Below are 16975 nucleotides of genomic sequence, written 5' to 3' on the forward strand. Positions count from 1 at the left end.
GCATTCCATGGATTTATGGTGCTTTCAAGACAACTGGGAACTTTCAAAATAACAAGGTTGAATCATGATGACATCATTTATGTTTAGGTCGTAGCTCTAGAAAGGGGCCCGATTTCCGACATACAAATCCGAGTTGGATGACAGTTCAAAACCTATTTCCTAGTCGGAGCTCGTTTTTTTCCCCCAAGTTCCCAGTTGTCTTGAACTCACTGAAGTCAGATTTCCCAGTTTCGAGTTAACAGTTGTTTTGAGCACGGCAGAAATCATCCTGGATTGACAGCATGGCCAATGCTGAATGTTTATAATTTTAAGCTTGAAAAAGAGACCCTTAAATCCAGACTTGGGACCACACATCCATGCTTGCAGGTAGCCACTGATTCCTTCAAAACCACTCATTGTTGAATTGATCTGTTTCTATCCAATGGCCGATGAGCACCGGTACGTTTTAGCTATAATTTCTCTTCATTATTTCTTGTCACATGACAAGGATTAAAAAGGATTTGCCAGTAGATTGTCGACATGATTCATGATGATGACTGCTAGCTAAGACTTTGAAAGTATGATGTTGACATGATCAGTCCAAGCAAAGCTATTGTACATATAACGTGATTTTACATAATTGTATCTGTGGCCAATGACCTTGAGTTTTAGGTTGCTTGATGGTTTCAATGTGACTGTTTGTCATTCTAATGGAGATGTGATATGGAATACAACTTGATGGTTTCAATGTGACTGTTTGTCATTCTAATGGAGATGTGATATGGAATGCAACTTGATGGTTTCAATGTGACTGTTTGTCATTCTAGTGGAGATGTGATATGGAATACAACTTGATGGTTTCAATGTGACTGTTTGTCATTCTAGTGGAGATGTGATATGGAATACAACTTGATGGTTTCAATGTGACTGTTTGTCATTCTAGTGGAGATGTGATATGGAATACAACTTGATGGTTTCAATGTGACTGTTTGTCATTCTAATGGAGATGTGATATGGAATACAACTTGATGGTTTCAATGTGACTGTTTGTCATTCTAGTGGAGATGTGATATGGAATACAACTTGATGGTTTCAATGTGACTGTCATTCTAATGGAGATGTGATATGGAATACAACTTGATGGTTTCAATGTGACTGTTTGTCATTCTAATGGAGATGTGATATGGAATACAACTTGATGGTTTCAATGTGACTGTTTGTCATTCTAATGGAGATGTGACTCGTTCATAGGACATCTTGACTATTAAATTCGTACTGTGTACTGTACTGTACCATGTTTTCAAACTTGATTTGTTTGAATCCGCAGCTAGTTGATACCTGTCGTGCTTGCTGAATAAAAACAGAATCAGCTGAAAGTGAAGCTTACAAACATAATTGTTTTCGATGAATCACCCAAAATAATTTTGGGACCAACATCTAAATAATTGAAAAATACAGTACATCAGATCTTGTCTGATTGTTCTCTAATTCCATCAAGAGATCTGAAGTCTAGTATTGTGTGTGTGTGTGTGTGTGTGTGTGTGTGTGCACGTCCGTGCACCCATGTGAGTGCGTCCATGTGTCCCTCCGAATGTGTATCTCTTGTTCAGTTTCTCATATCTCCTCAGTCAGTCTCTGTCAAAGCTAGTCTTTCCACTAAAGACTTCAAACTGCTCTGGTGTCAAATGTGGATCTGTCAAAACCATGTCAGTTGATACCAACAAAAGACCTGCAGAGGACTTATCACACTCATGGCAATTGGTTTTCTGTGAATCCACTTCTCCCAAACCGCTTTACAAGTTTACATCATCTTCTGTCTATCTCTGTTACAGATCACTGATGTCTCTCTCAGCCAGTTAGTTGTGTGTTACATGACATGGGCTTCTGATTTTACTGAGAAGCTCACTGTGATGCAGGAAGGGAAGCTCGGGCAAATACCAGATGTACAGGTTCATCTGTAGCTCAGTGGGCTGGTCTACACTGGTTCATCTGTAGCTCAGTGGGCTGCTCTACATGAATGAATCTGTAGCTCAGTGGGCTGGTCTACATTAATTCATCTGTAGCTCAGTGGGCTGGTCTACATTAATTCATCTGTAGCTCAGTGGGCTGGTCTACATGAATGAATCTGTAGCTCAGTGGGCTGGTCTACATTAATTCATCTGTAGCTCAGTGGGCTGGTCTACATTAATTCATCTGTAGCTCAGTGGGCTGGTCTACACTGGTTCATCTGTATCTCAGTGGGCTGGTCTACACTGGTTCATCTGTAGCTCAGTGGGCTGGTCTACATGAATTAATCTATAGCTCAGTGGGCTGGTCTACACTGGTTCATCTGTATCTCAGTGGGCTGGTCTACACTGGTTCATCTGTAGCTCAGTGGGCTGGTCTACATGAATTAATCTATAGCTCAGTGGGCTGGTCTACACTGGTTCATCTGTATCTCAGTGGGCTGGTCTACACTGGTTCATCTGTATCTCAGTGGGCTGGTCTACACTGGTTCATCTGTATCTCAGTGGGCTGGTCTACACTGGTTCATCTGTAGCTCAGTGGGCTGGTCTACACTGGTTCATCTGTAGCTCAGTGGGATGGTCTACACTGGTTCATCTGTAGCTCAGTGGGATGGTCTACACTGGTTCATCTGTAGCTCAGTGGGCTGGTCTACATTAATTCATCTGTAGCTCAGTGGGCTGGTCTACACTGGTTCATCTATAGCTCAGTGGGCTGGTCTACACTGGTTCATCTGTAGCTCAGTGGGCTGGTCTACACTGGTTCATCTGTAGCTCAGTGGGCTGCTCTACATGAATGAATCTGTAGCTCAGTGGGCTGGTCTACATTAATTCCTCTGTAGCTCAGTGGGCTGGTCTACATGAATGAATCTGTAGCTCAGTGGGCTGGTCTACATTAATTAATCTGTAGCTCAGTGGGCTGGTCTACATTAATTCATCTGTAGCTCAGTGGGCTGGTCTACACTGGTTCATCTGTATCTCAGTGAGCTGGTCTACACTGGTTCATCTGTTGCTCAGTGGGCTGGTCTACATGAATTAATCTATAGCTCAGTGGGCTGGTCTACACTGGTTCATCTGTATCTCAGTGGGCTGGTCTACACTGGTTCATCTGTAGCTCAGTGGGCTGGTCTACATGAATTAATCTATAGCTCAGTGGGCTGGTCTACACTGGTTCATTTGTATCTCAGTGGGCTGGTCTACACTGGTTCATCTGTATCTCAGTGGGCTGGTCTACACTGGTTCATCTGTATCTCAGTGGGCTGGTCTACACTGGTTCATCTGTAGCTCAGTGGGCTGGTCTACACTGGTTCATCTGTAGCTCAGTGGGATGGTCTACACTGGTTCATCTGTAGCTCAGTGGGAGGGTCTACACTGGTTCATCTGTAGCTCAGTGGGCTGGTCTACATTAATTCATCTGTAGCTCAGTGGGCTGGTCTACACTGGTTCATCTGTAGCTCAGTGGGCTGGTCTACACTGGTTCATCTGTAGCTCAGTGGGATGGTTTACACTGGTTCATCTGTAGCTCAGTGGGATGGTCTACATTAATTCATCTGTAGCTCAGTGGGCTGCTCTACATGAATGAATCTGTAGCTCAGTGGGCTGGTCTACATTAATTCCTCTGTAGCTCAGTGGGCTGGTCTACATGAATGAATCTGTAGCTCAGTGGGCTGGTCTACATTAATTAATCTGTAGCTCAGTGGGCTGGTCTACATTAATTCATCTGTAGCTCAGTGGGCTGGTCTACACTGGTTCATCTGTATCTCAGTGAGCTGGTCTACACTGGTTCATCTGTTGCTCAGTGGGCTGGTCTACATGAATTAATCTATAGCTCAGTGGGCTGGTCTACACTGGTTCATCTGTATCTCAGTGGGCTGGTCTACACTGGTTCATCTGTAGCTCAGTGGGCTGGTCTACATGAATTAATCTATAGCTCAGTGGGCTGGTCTACACTGGTTCATTTGTATCTCAGTGGGCTGGTCTACACTGGTTCATCTGTATCTCAGTGGGCTGGTCTACACTGGTTCATCTGTATCTCAGTGGGCTGGTCTACACTGGTTCATCTGTAGCTCAGTGGGCTGGTCTACACTGGTTCATCTGTAGCTCAGTGGGATGGTCTACACTGGTTCATCTGTAGCTCAGTGGGAGGGTCTACACTGGTTCATCTGTAGCTCAGTGGGCTGGTCTACATTAATTCATCTGTAGCTCAGTGGGCTGGTCTACACTGGTTCATCTGTAGCTCAGTGGGCTGGTCTACACTGGTTCATCTGTAGCTCAGTGGGATGGTTTACACTGGTTCATCTGTAGCTCAGTGGGATGGTCTACATTAATTCATCTGTAGCTCAGTGGGCTGGTCTACACTGGGTCATCTGTAGCTCAGTGGGCTGGTCTACACTGGTTCATCTGTAGCTCAGTGGGATGGTCTACACTGGTTCATTTGCAGCTCAGTGGGCTGGTCTACATTTCACGCATAATGATCATTATTTGGCTAATAATGAGGGACTTGAGGGAAAACATGGGCTGGTATGACATTCTGGTCCCAGTCGGTCCCTGTTGTGATGGGGAATAGGTACGTACTCTATCCATGGGGAAATCCAAATAAAGTGATTGCGTGGTTCTGTGCATTTAATGCATTTGTGCTGTGGTGTTTATGAGTACATTAATCATTAATCAATGAATCCACATGACACTAATCATTTATAAAGCTCGATTTTATTAAGTTGTAATCAGGTGGGGGAGTTTGATCATTAACACCTGAAGAACTGAAGCTTGGTTTTATCATTCTTTTAGAAAAACCAAACACTTGTGTGTATGACAGGGATGATGTGCTGGAGGCTGACAGGGTACACTTTTAGAAAATAAGGTGCTACCTAGAACCAGAAAAGGTTCATCACTTTGAAAATAACTATTTTTGGTTCCAAGTGGAACCCTTACACTAATACCTTTCCACTAAGGTTCTATGTGGAACATTTTCACCACTAACAGGTTCTTAGTAAAACCTCTTTCACCCCAAAGTGTTCTACCTTGAACCAAAAAGTGTTATCTATGGGGACAAACGAAGAACCCTTTTAGTTCTAAAGGTACAGAGACATGCGTGCTGATGCTTGGGTTCACTGCGACAGAGGCTGCGTACCAAATGGCACCCTATTCCCTATATAGTGGACTACTTTTGACCATGGACCCTGGTCAAATTGAATGCACTAAAAAGGGAATAGGGTGCCATTTAGGACGTAGCCCAGGTAACAGAACGGATGTGCTACAGCAGCTAGAGGGTTAAAAGTAGAGAGGCGTGTTCTGCTGCCTGGGTCCACTGCAGACAGACAGAGACACAGCCTACTACTTTAAGTTAGCTGTCTGTCTGCCGGTGAACATTGGCTCTGAGGGGAGCAGAGCTGGAAATGATTTGTGAGCTCAGTGTGCTGTTTCCCAAATGGTACCAATTGGGCTCTGGTCAAAAGTAGTGCACTGTATACGGAATAGGGTGCCATTTGGGATGCAGGTCAGTGTTCTGCATCCATTACGGCTTCTTCTCACAGAAGCCATGACCTCCAAGATGCCATGTCTACGGAGCGTTTAGAAAACGTTTGTCTCTCAATCTAGAACAGCTTTCTGAATGAAATAGAAGTGAAAGCCTGTTTTTATATATTATACTGTACCTGTCAGAGAACCTGCTACAAAACAATGGGTTAGGTGCTTATATGGGTGAGAACAAGGGATGTTTGTGTTTAGATGTACTTGAATCTGTCAGCACAGAACATTACTGCTTTGTAGCTATTGAAATCAGTGCCTATACAAAAGTGTTCCCCAAAAACAGAACATGCCTGTCACTTGTTGACTGAAAATCACTACAATTTAGCTTGTCCAGCTGGCTATAATACTTTGACGATAATTCATTATGCAACAACTGTCCTGTGTCAATAGAAAGAAAGGAATTTATCACAACCGCTTTGAAACATTCTCACATTTCATCTTTCGATTTGGAACTTTAAGTGAAACAGATGGGAAGAGAGGGGGGAGAGAGAGATAATTAAACAGTAGAGAGAGAGAGAACAATATGAGGAGAGGTACACAATGGGAGATATTGCCATTCAGTGGAGACAATGTATCTGTCCAATAAAAACTGTGGTGGGCTTGAATGTTTTGTGTTCAAGCTAGATTGCAACGGATTGTTTGATGAAGCTACTATTGAACAAAAAACAACATAATATCTATCATCTTTATAGGCCCATGTTTAAAACATACATACATACACTGTACATTCTACGTTTCCTCTGTAAACAACAAGCAGCAGTATAGCTCCCTAACTAATACAGTAGATCCTTGTACAGGCATTGCACTGGAGTGTCAATATGGTTTAATCCATTGATACATGTTAAATAAATACACTTTGTTTGTAGCTGCCTGGAGGGTTGAATATTTACAATGCAACGTTCATTAAAGCATTAACTTATTTCATTACAAAAATGTAGAACGCTGAAGCGGAAATGTATATTAGAAGTGTACAAGACAGATCAAACTATATGAAATTACACAGAGTAGCAGCTCACTATGTTGCCATGTTCTTTAGATCTTTCTGTCTCTGTGGTCACTTTATAGCAAAAGTTACATTTTAATACTGTACATTATAGGTGCGTTTGTAAATTCAGAGCTTTGTCAGATTGTCCGTTCATAAATTCAGAGTGTTTCGCTCTCGGAGCGTTCAGAGCACACACTGGACACTCTGGCCGAGGTGTAGGGTTGATCTGGGCATTCTGACTTCACATCGGCAGTCAAGCGCCCAAGCCAACTGGCTAAACTTGCTTAGCTTGCTTGCTAGCTACTTCCAGACACAAATGAGAGAACACCTCACTGTGAACATGTTACTCACCCTTGCAGAGCTGGTAGAAGTGCTAGTGTTTTCATGTTATCAAGAGGGTTAGTGACTGTAACTGTGTTACTGGCAACAATTAAGTTCTGTTTTTTAGCCGATATTTACTTACATCTGTCATAAAGACTGAGTTTAGGCAGTTCGTAAATTCATAAATTATTCTGCGCTCCTGCACTCTCCAACCAGAGTGGTCTGAAATCGAAGTAAGTTGCCATGGTGAATTTACTAACGCACCCTATATCAGGGCAGTGCTCAAGTGCCACAGTGTCTGTTGCTTAGTAATTGATGATATGGACCAGGAGAGCGGACACTCTCTGCAATCAATGACAGAAATGTATCAGTTAAGGACCAAAGAAAGGAAAATATGTGGCCCTCGAGGACTGCTCAGAGATCATGCCTTACATCTTTATCTGTACACTTAAAACCAAGCAGTGTTGTGCAGTGTTTCCCCATCTACCATTACTTAGGCGGGGTGCCCCACTCTCATTCCTCTGTATCCTTAACTATGTTGCCCCCACCACCAGCCTCAATTTAGTTTATCTTCAGTTGGATTCTATAAAAACATGTATGGTTTTGGCAGCCTTTGTTGAAGATTCCCCTGGACTCGACTAGTTCTGGTCAGTTCTGTTTCAATCTTTTCTGATCTGGTCTGTTCTAGTGGAGTCTACTACTATTCTAAGGGCTCCATGGAGTCTGGCTCTGTGTCCATACAGGTCTCCCAGGGGTTGATCTGGTCAGGTCTAATCTGATCTACTACTACTATTCTAAGGGCTCCATGGAGTCTGGCTCTGCGTCCATACAGGTCTCCCAGGGGTTGATCTGGTCAGGTCTAATCTGATCTACTACTACTAGTCTAAGGGCTCCATGGAGTCTGGCTCTGTGTCCATACAGGTCTCCCAGGGGTTGATCTGGTCAGGTCTAATCTGATCTACTACTACTACTAGTCTAAGGGCTCCATGGAGTCTGGCTCTGCGTCCATACAGGTCTCCCAGGGGTTGATCTGGTCAGGTCTAATCTGATCTACTACTACTATTCTAAGGGCTCCATGGAGTCTGGCTCTGTGTCCATACAGGTCTCCCAGGGGTTGATCTGGTCAGGTCTAATCTGATCTACTACTACTATTCTAAGGGCTCCATGGAGTCTGGCTCTGTGTCCATACAGGTCTCCCAGGGGTTGATCTGGTCAGGTCTAATCTGATCTACTACTACTACTAGTCTAAGTGCTCCATGGAGTCTGGCTCTGCGTCCATACAGGTCTCCCAGGGGTTGATCTGGTCAGGTCTAATCTGATCTACTACTACTATTCTAAGGGCTCCATGGAGTCTGGCTCTGTGTCCATACAGGTCTCCCAGGGGTTGATCTGGTCAGGTCTAATCTGATCTACTACTACTACTAGTCTAAGGGCTCCATGGAGTCTGGCTCTGCGTCCATACAGGTCTCCCAGGGGTTGATCTGGTCAGGTCTAATCTGATCTACTACTACTACTAGTCTAAGGGCTCCATGGAGTCTGGCTCTGCGTCCATACAGGTCTCCCAGGGGTTGCGTGGCATCTGAGGCATGGAGATGATCAACAGGCTGAGACCACTGAAGACCAGGAGGACGAAGGAGGTGCAGGCACATTCAAAGGACCAGGAGTAGTAGTACTGTTCCCAGACAGTCTCCTCGCTGTCAATCATCCGCTTGGTGGAGTTCCGCATCACCTCAACAGAGATGATGATGCAGAGACCTAGAGGGAGAAGGGGTACAGGTGATGATGGATGGGCGGATGGAGAGACGGAAAGAACAAACTAATTAACGAACAAATAACTGATGAACCTGGATGGACAGGCAGAAAAATGTACAATGTTCTTTGTAGTCATGCCTGATGTATGACGTGAATATCTCAGTCAAAGTAGATGTGTCTGACCTGCGAAGGCAAAGAACATCCCAGCAGGCCTCAGCAGGTAGTCCCTCCCCTTCCCGAAGGAGCACACGACACACAGCGACCCCAGGATCATGAAGGCCAGGCTGAACACAGCGATGGCCGCTGCTGAGAGGTTGTATTCTGAGAGAGAGAGAGAGAGAGAGATAACCTGGATTATTTTCAGTGGAGAGATACTACCTCAACTTGTCCAATAAGAACACATAGTCCCATTTTTTCTGTTGCGAAACGTTTTACTAAGGTGTGTCTTACTAAAAAATGAACATGGGCATGGCCAGTTTAACATTGTTTATGACAGTGCTAATGAGACAACTTTGAGGTTTTGTGTTGTAATGTTTTGTATTGTAATGCTAGAAAGAAGGATCCTCAAGTCAAGCATTTAACCATGCTAGAATACACAAAAAGTTAGGGTGGGCTGCCTCTGCCTGTGATACCGACCTAGGGATTATTATAACTGCGTCCCAAATGGCACCCTATTCCTTATGTACAGTAGTGCACTACTTTTGACCAGAGTCCGTAGAGGCATTTGGGACATAGGCACAGCCAATAGGTCCACATGGCAAAGTGACGTTTTCAACTAAATTCACGCAAGCAGGGATGAGAGGGGACGCAAGCAACCTTTCCTCCGTTAAAAGCAGTGCAGAATCCTGATTTAAACCAATAAGTGTAACGTCTGCTTCCAATTTACACTCTCAAACACATAGATCCCCTGAACGCAGCTCACTTTCCAGCTGATAAGAGAATTATCTAATAAAGATAAATGAATCAATAATCCATTATTAATTAGTAGTTATGTAGCATGGATAATGAATAATTAATGTACTGTAAGGGCTGTCGTCGGAAGAAGACCAAAATGCAGCGGAGTTAGTGTTCGTCATATATTTAATTACGGCAAGAACACTATACAATACAAAACAATAAACAGACAACCAAAACAGGCCTGTCACGTTTAACACAGTAACACTAACAGAAACAATTACCTACAAAACCCCAACGGAAAAACATGCACTTATGTGTGACTCCCAATCAACAACAACGAACTTCAGCAGTGCCTGATTTGGGAGCCACACACGGCCCAAAACAAAGAAATACAAACACATAGAAACAGAACATAGAACGCCCACCCAATGTAACACCCTGGCCTGACCAAAATAAAGAACAAAAAAAACCTCTCTATGGCCAGGGCGTTACATGTACTGAACGTTAGTCCCATAAAGTCTAGTAGAGGCTGGAGAGGGAGAGAAATGTGTGTGCGTAAGTGTATTTAGTGGGCCTAAGAGGACTGTAGACATTTGTTCTACCTGACCTAGCAACTTTGAGAGGCAAATATGGGAGTAGCTTTCAAGGTTCTCCTAATCTCGGGGGAAAGCACAGGCAGCGCTGGATAGTGATTAACAGTGGTGGGAAGTCAAGGGAGAGATACTGTTCACCTACTGTTTGTGTGTATGTGTGTGCGTAGGTTATATACTTTGGTGTGGAGGTGTGTGCGTAAGCGGAGAGAGAGGATCAAATTCACTTCTTTGTTAATGTTGGGCAGAACGTTCTCTGAATAAACTGTACAGACCTTTTGCAGAAAGCCTTTTGCAGAGTCCTTGCCTAATTATTAACCCATTGTCTTACAAACCTTGGGAATTAGTCAAGGCCTATTGATTGTTAATTATTATAATTGGGCTAAAATAATTCCCATGACACCAGCCCACTTTCCAGCTCACATTCTAAAACACATAGATCCCCTGAACACAGCTCACTTTCCAGCTCACACTCTCAAACATATAGATCCCCTGAACGCAGCTCACTCCCCAGATCCCAATCACCTGAATTCTAATCACCTGTTCACACACCTGTATGTCATTATCACACACTATTTAGTTCAGTTCTTTGCACCCCATCATTGTGAGGTATTGTTTGTTTTGTGACACACTTCTAGTTGGAGCGCTGGGTTTCCTGTAATTTACTCCTCCTGTGTATGATAGTTTTTGCCTGCCTCACTAATGACACCTTTTGCCTATTCCCTACCTGTACTTTAGCCTATCAGATTTCCTGCTATCAACATATTGCCTAATCTCCTGGACGACGTTCCTAGCCTTTTCCCTGCCTGTACTGTTGCCTTTTTGGACCCCCTGTGTATGACCTTCTGCCTGCCCCTGGACCCAGCTACCTGCCTCCTCCTGTGTATGACCTTCTGCCTGCCCCTGGACCCAGCTACCTGCCTCCTCCTGTGTATGACCTTCTGCCTGCCCCTGGACCCAGCTACCTGCCTCCCCCTGTGGTCCTTTACCAATAAACACCTGCTGCTCCCTGCGCTTGAAACCAGCTCTCTATCTCCCCCTGTGGTCCTTTACCAATAAACACCTGCTGCTCCCTGCGCTTGAAACCAGCTCTCTATCTCCCCCTGTGGTCCTTTACCAATAAACACCTGCTGCTCCCTGCGCTTGAAACCAGCTCTCTATCTCCCCTCGTGTTCATTACAATAAGGACACACATAGTTTAAACATGTTTTACTATTACTGGATTCTAGCTCCTGTACAAACGTCACCAGTCAACTCCATTACACTCAAAGGTTACTTCACCTTCAACCAGTAAATCCTGCTGATGGCTTTCTACCTGTCTGTCTTAATGAGTGTTACCATGCTTATAGCATACTCTGCACACAACAATGTATATTTGTAAGGGGTCTGCAGTAGTCTCCTAGAATAGCATCTGTTTTGAGAAGAGCAATGTGAGATGCGGAAAGAACTCGTTTTTTCCCTGAAGCGGGGATAAAAACTAATAGCAGGCCCGTCTGGCGTGTGAGAGAGAGAAAAAGTGTTTGCCAATCACAGAGGGTACCATTCATGTCTGTGTTTTGACTGAATGTGTTTTATTGTCATGCTGAGAGCCCAATGAGCAGTACCATAGACACATAGTATACATCTCATTCCTATTCACCATGCCTCCCCCTCTACAGCATAGGCCCCTCATTGCATGAAAACAAGGATTTACAGTTCTGATATTTAAGGAAATGCACCATATTTGAGGGAATTGTACTCATGTATTACTCAATTTACAACTCAAAACTCAAGTTGTAAATTGCTTAAAATCATAGAATTTCATAGTGGTGAAACTGACCGAATGTATTTCTTTTTAATTTTTTACAAAACCTTGTGTTGCGCTGTGGCTCATTCACCGGAAGCCTGTAACGAAGGAGAGAGAGAGAACTCACCTTTCTGAGTTTTGGCTTCGAACCCTTTGGCCTCTTCTTCCTTAGTGAAGTGTTTGAAGTAGGAGCAGTTCTTGGCTGCGGAGGGAAAGAGATGAAAACATTTATTGAAGTGGGTGCAGGTGCATGGTGGCTCTGGGTTGTATCTGCCTCCCAATGCTCCAGCACTACCAATGAGCCTGGCAGCCATTTTATTTTCTCAAAGACCACTTCCGTGGTTGCCGTCGCACTGTGAGTTCTTCTAGGCAGAGAGCTCTGTAAATGTTATAAATCATTTTGTTATTTTTTTGTGTTTTTTGTTTCATTATTAAAATACTTTTGGGGGGTTGACTCCTCTGGGGGTTGATCACTTACATCTCGTGGTCTTGACTCTCAGAGTTGAAGAATTGGGATGAAAAGTCTATTTTTGGCTTATAGCTAGCTAGCTGGCTGTTTGGATTGAAATAATGTAGCCCTGGCTTTATTGTTTCATCTGTCAGGAAGAATAACAACAAGTACAGCATGCTGTGTCCAGAGATGGTAGAATAGTTTCTATCATTTCATCATTAATAAACATTACTTCAAAAACTTCACCTAAAATCCGGTGTTTCTATGTCAAATGTTTTTTTAATAGATTTCAGTCTTCTGTGATGTACGTATATAAAGTGTAAAATTGGGATGCAAACTCCCAAAATGTAACACATTTCAACTCTATATCTGACATGGTACAGGTGTCTTATTTTTTTAAGTCCGTAACCATGTGTGTGAGGTGTATACTTTTGTTTCAAAGTAGATTTGTTTAAGACTACCAAGAAACACTCTGTGTGGCCCTGATTTAACCTGCTGCAGTAAAAGGTTAACTGCTGCCAAGATGTGGTGGCTTTTCGTGCGCTTCTCAGCAACCGTGGTATCACCCAGGTGAGTGCTATATGTTTGGTAATGGAGGAGCAGTACCTACGGAGCAGCGGGTCCTATGGAGGAACTGACCATCGGAAAAGTAGATGTGGTGCCCTGATGAAGCGCTACAGGTCTGATTGTTAGATTTTCTTTGTTTCTCTCTGGCTGTACCATCGATGTCCCCTGCCCTGAAGGTACACTGCATTTCCAATCCAAACTGCCTCAACTCACAGCCTTTCATCCCAAACCAAATATAGACGTTCAATCTCCATCTCTACCATCTCAATTTAAATGTGTTGTTTTCTGTTTTAATTTTTATGCACTATGAGATTATTTTCTGAAAATTAAATAAAATATTATTTTTATTAAACCCATAGAAAATGAAAATCCAATTTGAGATCTCTTCTTTATCACCTCTAATTCGCATAGACAACGTTTTTTTATTATGTTGTCATACTTCTCATGTTTTGCTCCAGAGAAACAACCATGTATAATCTTAGATTTGAATCACCCTGATCAAAATATGTCTAAATTCTCTTAATCTAAGAAAATTCTCTTTTTAAAAAAAGCATACCTGTATGTATCTACATGCACAGAATGATGGAGAGGTATGGTCTGTTTCCTATCTCCCTGGACAGTGATGGAGAGGTATGGTCTGTTTCATATCTCCCTGGACAGTGATGGAGAGGTATGGTCTGTTTCCTATCTCCCTGGACAGTGATGGAGAGGTATGGTCTGTTTCCTATCTCCCTGGACAGTGATGGAGAGGTATGGTCTGTTTCATATCTCCCTGGACAGTGATGGAGAGGTATGGTCTGTTTCCTATCTCCCTGGACAGTGATGGAGAGGTATGGTCTGTTTCCTATCTCCCTGGACAGTGATGGAGAGGTATGGTCTGTTTCATATCTCCCTGGACAGTGATGGAGAGGTATGGTCTGTTTCATATCTCCCTGGACAGTGATGGAGAGGTATGGTCTGTTTCATATCTCCCTGGACAGTGATGGAGAGGTATGGTCTGTTTCCTATCTCCCTGGACAGTGATGGAGAGGTATGGTCTGTTTCATATCTCCCTGGACAGTGGTGGAGAGGTATGGTCTGTTTCCTATCTCCCTGGACAGTGATGGAGAGGTATGGTCTGTTTCCTATCTCCCTGGACAGTGATGGAGAGGTATGGTCTGTTTCCTATCTCCCTGGACAGTGATGGAGAGGTATGGTCTGTTTCCTATCTCCCTGGACAGTGATGGAGAGGTATGGTCTGTTTCCTATCTCCCTGGACAGTGATGGAGAGGTATGGTCTGTTTCCTATCTCCCTGGACAGTGATGGAGAGGTATGGTCTGTTTCATATCTCCCTGGACAGTGGTGGAGAGGTATGGTCTGTTTCCTATCTCCCTGGACAGTGATGGAGAGGTATGGTCTGTTTCCTATCTCCCTGGACAGTGATGGAGAGGTATGGTCTGTTTCATATCTCCCTGGACAGTGATGGAGAGGTATGGTCTGTTTCATATCTCCCTGGACAGTGATGGAGAGGTATGGTCTGTTTCATATCTCCCTGGACAGTGATGGAGAGGTATGGTCTGTTTCATATCTCCCTGGACAGTGATGGAGAGGTATGGTCTGTTTCCTATCTCCCTGGACAGTGATGGAGAGGTATGGTCTGTTTCCTATCTCCCTGGACAGTGATGGAGAGGTATGGTCTGTTTCATATCTCCCTGGACAGTGATGGCGAGGTATGGTCTGTTTCCTATCTCCCTGGACAGTGATGGAGAGGAATGGTCTGTTTCCTATCTCCCTGGACAGTGATGGAGAGGTATGGTCTGTTTCATATCTCCCTGGACAGTGATGGAGAGGTATGGTCTGTTTCCTATCTCCCTGGACAGTGGTGGAGAGGTATGGTCTGTTTCCTATCTCCCTGGACAGTGATGGAGAGGTATGGTCTGTTTCCTATCTCCCTGGACAGTGATGGAGAGTTATGGTCTGTTTCCTATCTCCCTGGACAGTGATGGAAAGGTTTGGTCTGTTTCCTATCTCCCTGGACAGTGATGGAAATGTATGGTCTGTTTCCCTGGACAGAGAGATGGAGGGGTATGGTCTGTTTCCCTGGACAGAGTGATGGAGAGGTATGGTCTGTTTCCTATCTCCCTGGACAGTGATGGAAAGGTATGGTCTGTTTCCCTGGACAGAGAGATGGAGAGTTATGGTCTGTTTCCCTGGACAGCGAGATGGAGAGGTATGGTCTGTTTCCCTGGATAGAGTGATGGAGAGGTATGGTCTGTTCCCCTGGATTGAGAGATGGAGAGTTATGGTCTGTTTCCCTGGACAGAGTGATGGAGAGGTATGGTATGTTTCCCTGGACAGAGAGATGGAGAGTTATGGTCTGTTTCCCTGGATAGAGTGATGGAGAGGTATGGTCTGTTTCCCCGGACAGAGAGATGGAGAGGTATGGTCTGTTTCCCTGGATAGAGTGATGGAGAAGTATGGTCTGTTTCCCTGGACAGAGTGATGGAGCTTTATGCATGTATAGACCAAGGAGACCCCTCTTCCTCTCTCCCTCTATCCCCTCTACTCTTCTTCCCTCCTTTTCACTCTCCCTATCTCCCTCTCTTGCTCCCTCCCTTTCCCCCTATCCTCTCCTCCCATGTTTGTTCCCCAGGAGGGAAAATCACTAAAGAGGTAGCCTAGCAACAGGCTGCTCTGTTTTTTTTTTGCTGGTGTTTTTTCAAGTAAAGGCCCATAGAATGGGACAGGAAGGGGAGGGGGGCAGTGGAGAGGATGTGGAGGTTAGAGCATGCTGAAGCTTTCAAGCCTGAATATCAGCTCCATTTGGCTAGCCTATTTCCATCAGAGAGGTGATTGTACTGTATATGTGCCTGTGTCAATGCAGGCCTGAAGAGAAGACCTGTGGTAAGAGATACTAGGTCTGACACTTATACTGAGGATATACTGTGGTTCTGCTTTATCTTGCTGTATCTTGGCTGAACCACTGCTTTGCATGTGTCACTTTAACCCAGCCAGATATCATATTGTATAAGCAGCTGAATGTTGTTTCTTTATCCCAGCTAGATATCATATTGTACAAACAGCTGAATGTTGTCTCTTTAACCCAGCTAGATATCATATTGTACAAACAGCTGAATGTTGTCTCTTTAACCCAGCTAGATATCATATTGTACAAACAGCTGAATGTTGTCTCTTTAACCCAGCTAGATATCATATTGTACAAACAGCTGAATGTTGTCTCTTTAACCCAGCTAGATATCATACTGTTCAAACAGCTGAATGTTGTCTCTTTAACCCAGCTAGATATCATATTGTACAAGCAGCTGAATGTTGTCTCTTTAATCCAGCTAGATATCATACTGTTCAAACAGCTGAATGTTGTCTCTTTAACCCAGCTAGATATCATACTGTTCAAACAGCTGAATGTTGTCTCTTTAATCCAGCTAGATATCATATTGTACAAGCAGCTGAATGTTGTCTCTTTAATCCAGCTAGATATCATACTGTACAAACAGCTGATTGTTGTCTCTTTAATCCAGCTAGATATCATACTGTACAAACAGCTGAATGTTGTCTCTTTAACCCAGCTAGATATCATACTGTACAAACAGCTGAATGTTGTCTCTTTAACCCACCTAAATATCATACTGTACAAACAGCTGAATGTTGTATCTTTAACCCAGCTAGATATCATACTGTACAAACAGCTGAATGTTGTCTCTTTAATCCAGCTAGATATCATATTGTTTAAGCAGCTGAATGTTGTTTCTTCAATCCAGCTAGATATCATATTGTACAAACAGCTGAATGTTGTCTCTTTAACCCACCTAAATATCATACTGTACAAATAGCTGAATGTTGTATCTTTAACCCAGCTAGATATCATATTGTACAAACAGCTGAATGTTGTCTCTTTAATCCAGCTAGATATCATACTGTACAAGCAGCTGAATGTTGTCTCTTTAACCCAGCTAGATATCATACTGTACAAACAGCTGAATGTTGTCTCTTTAACCCAGCTAGATATCATATTGTACAAACAGCTGAATGTTGTCTCTTTAACCCAGCTAGATATCATATTGTACAAGCAGCTGAATGTTGTCTCTTTAACCCAGCTAGATATCATACTGTACAAG

General features: G+C 43.6%; 1 protein-coding gene across 1 annotated transcript in view; it reads right to left on the reverse strand.

Moving 5' to 3' along the window:
• Nucleotides 1-8084: 8084 nt before the first annotated feature.
• LOC115171687 (voltage-dependent calcium channel gamma-1 subunit-like) overlaps nucleotides 8085-16975 on the reverse strand; it is a 30169-nt gene continuing 21278 nt past the window's right edge. The window contains exons 2-4 of the mRNA XM_029728727.1: nucleotides 11969-12043; nucleotides 8752-8889; nucleotides 8085-8571 (exon numbers count right to left, since the gene is read on the reverse strand). Coding sequence (XP_029584587.1) covers nucleotides 8330-8571; nucleotides 8752-8889; nucleotides 11969-12043 — 455 coding nt within the window. The 3' untranslated portion in view covers nucleotides 8085-8329. The remainder of the gene's footprint in view (nucleotides 8572-8751; nucleotides 8890-11968; nucleotides 12044-16975) is intronic.

This window comes from Salmo trutta, chromosome 32, assembly GCF_901001165.1.
Source record: "Salmo trutta chromosome 32, fSalTru1.1, whole genome shotgun sequence".
In the NCBI taxonomy this organism is placed as follows: Eukaryota; Metazoa; Chordata; class Actinopteri; order Salmoniformes; family Salmonidae; genus Salmo; species Salmo trutta.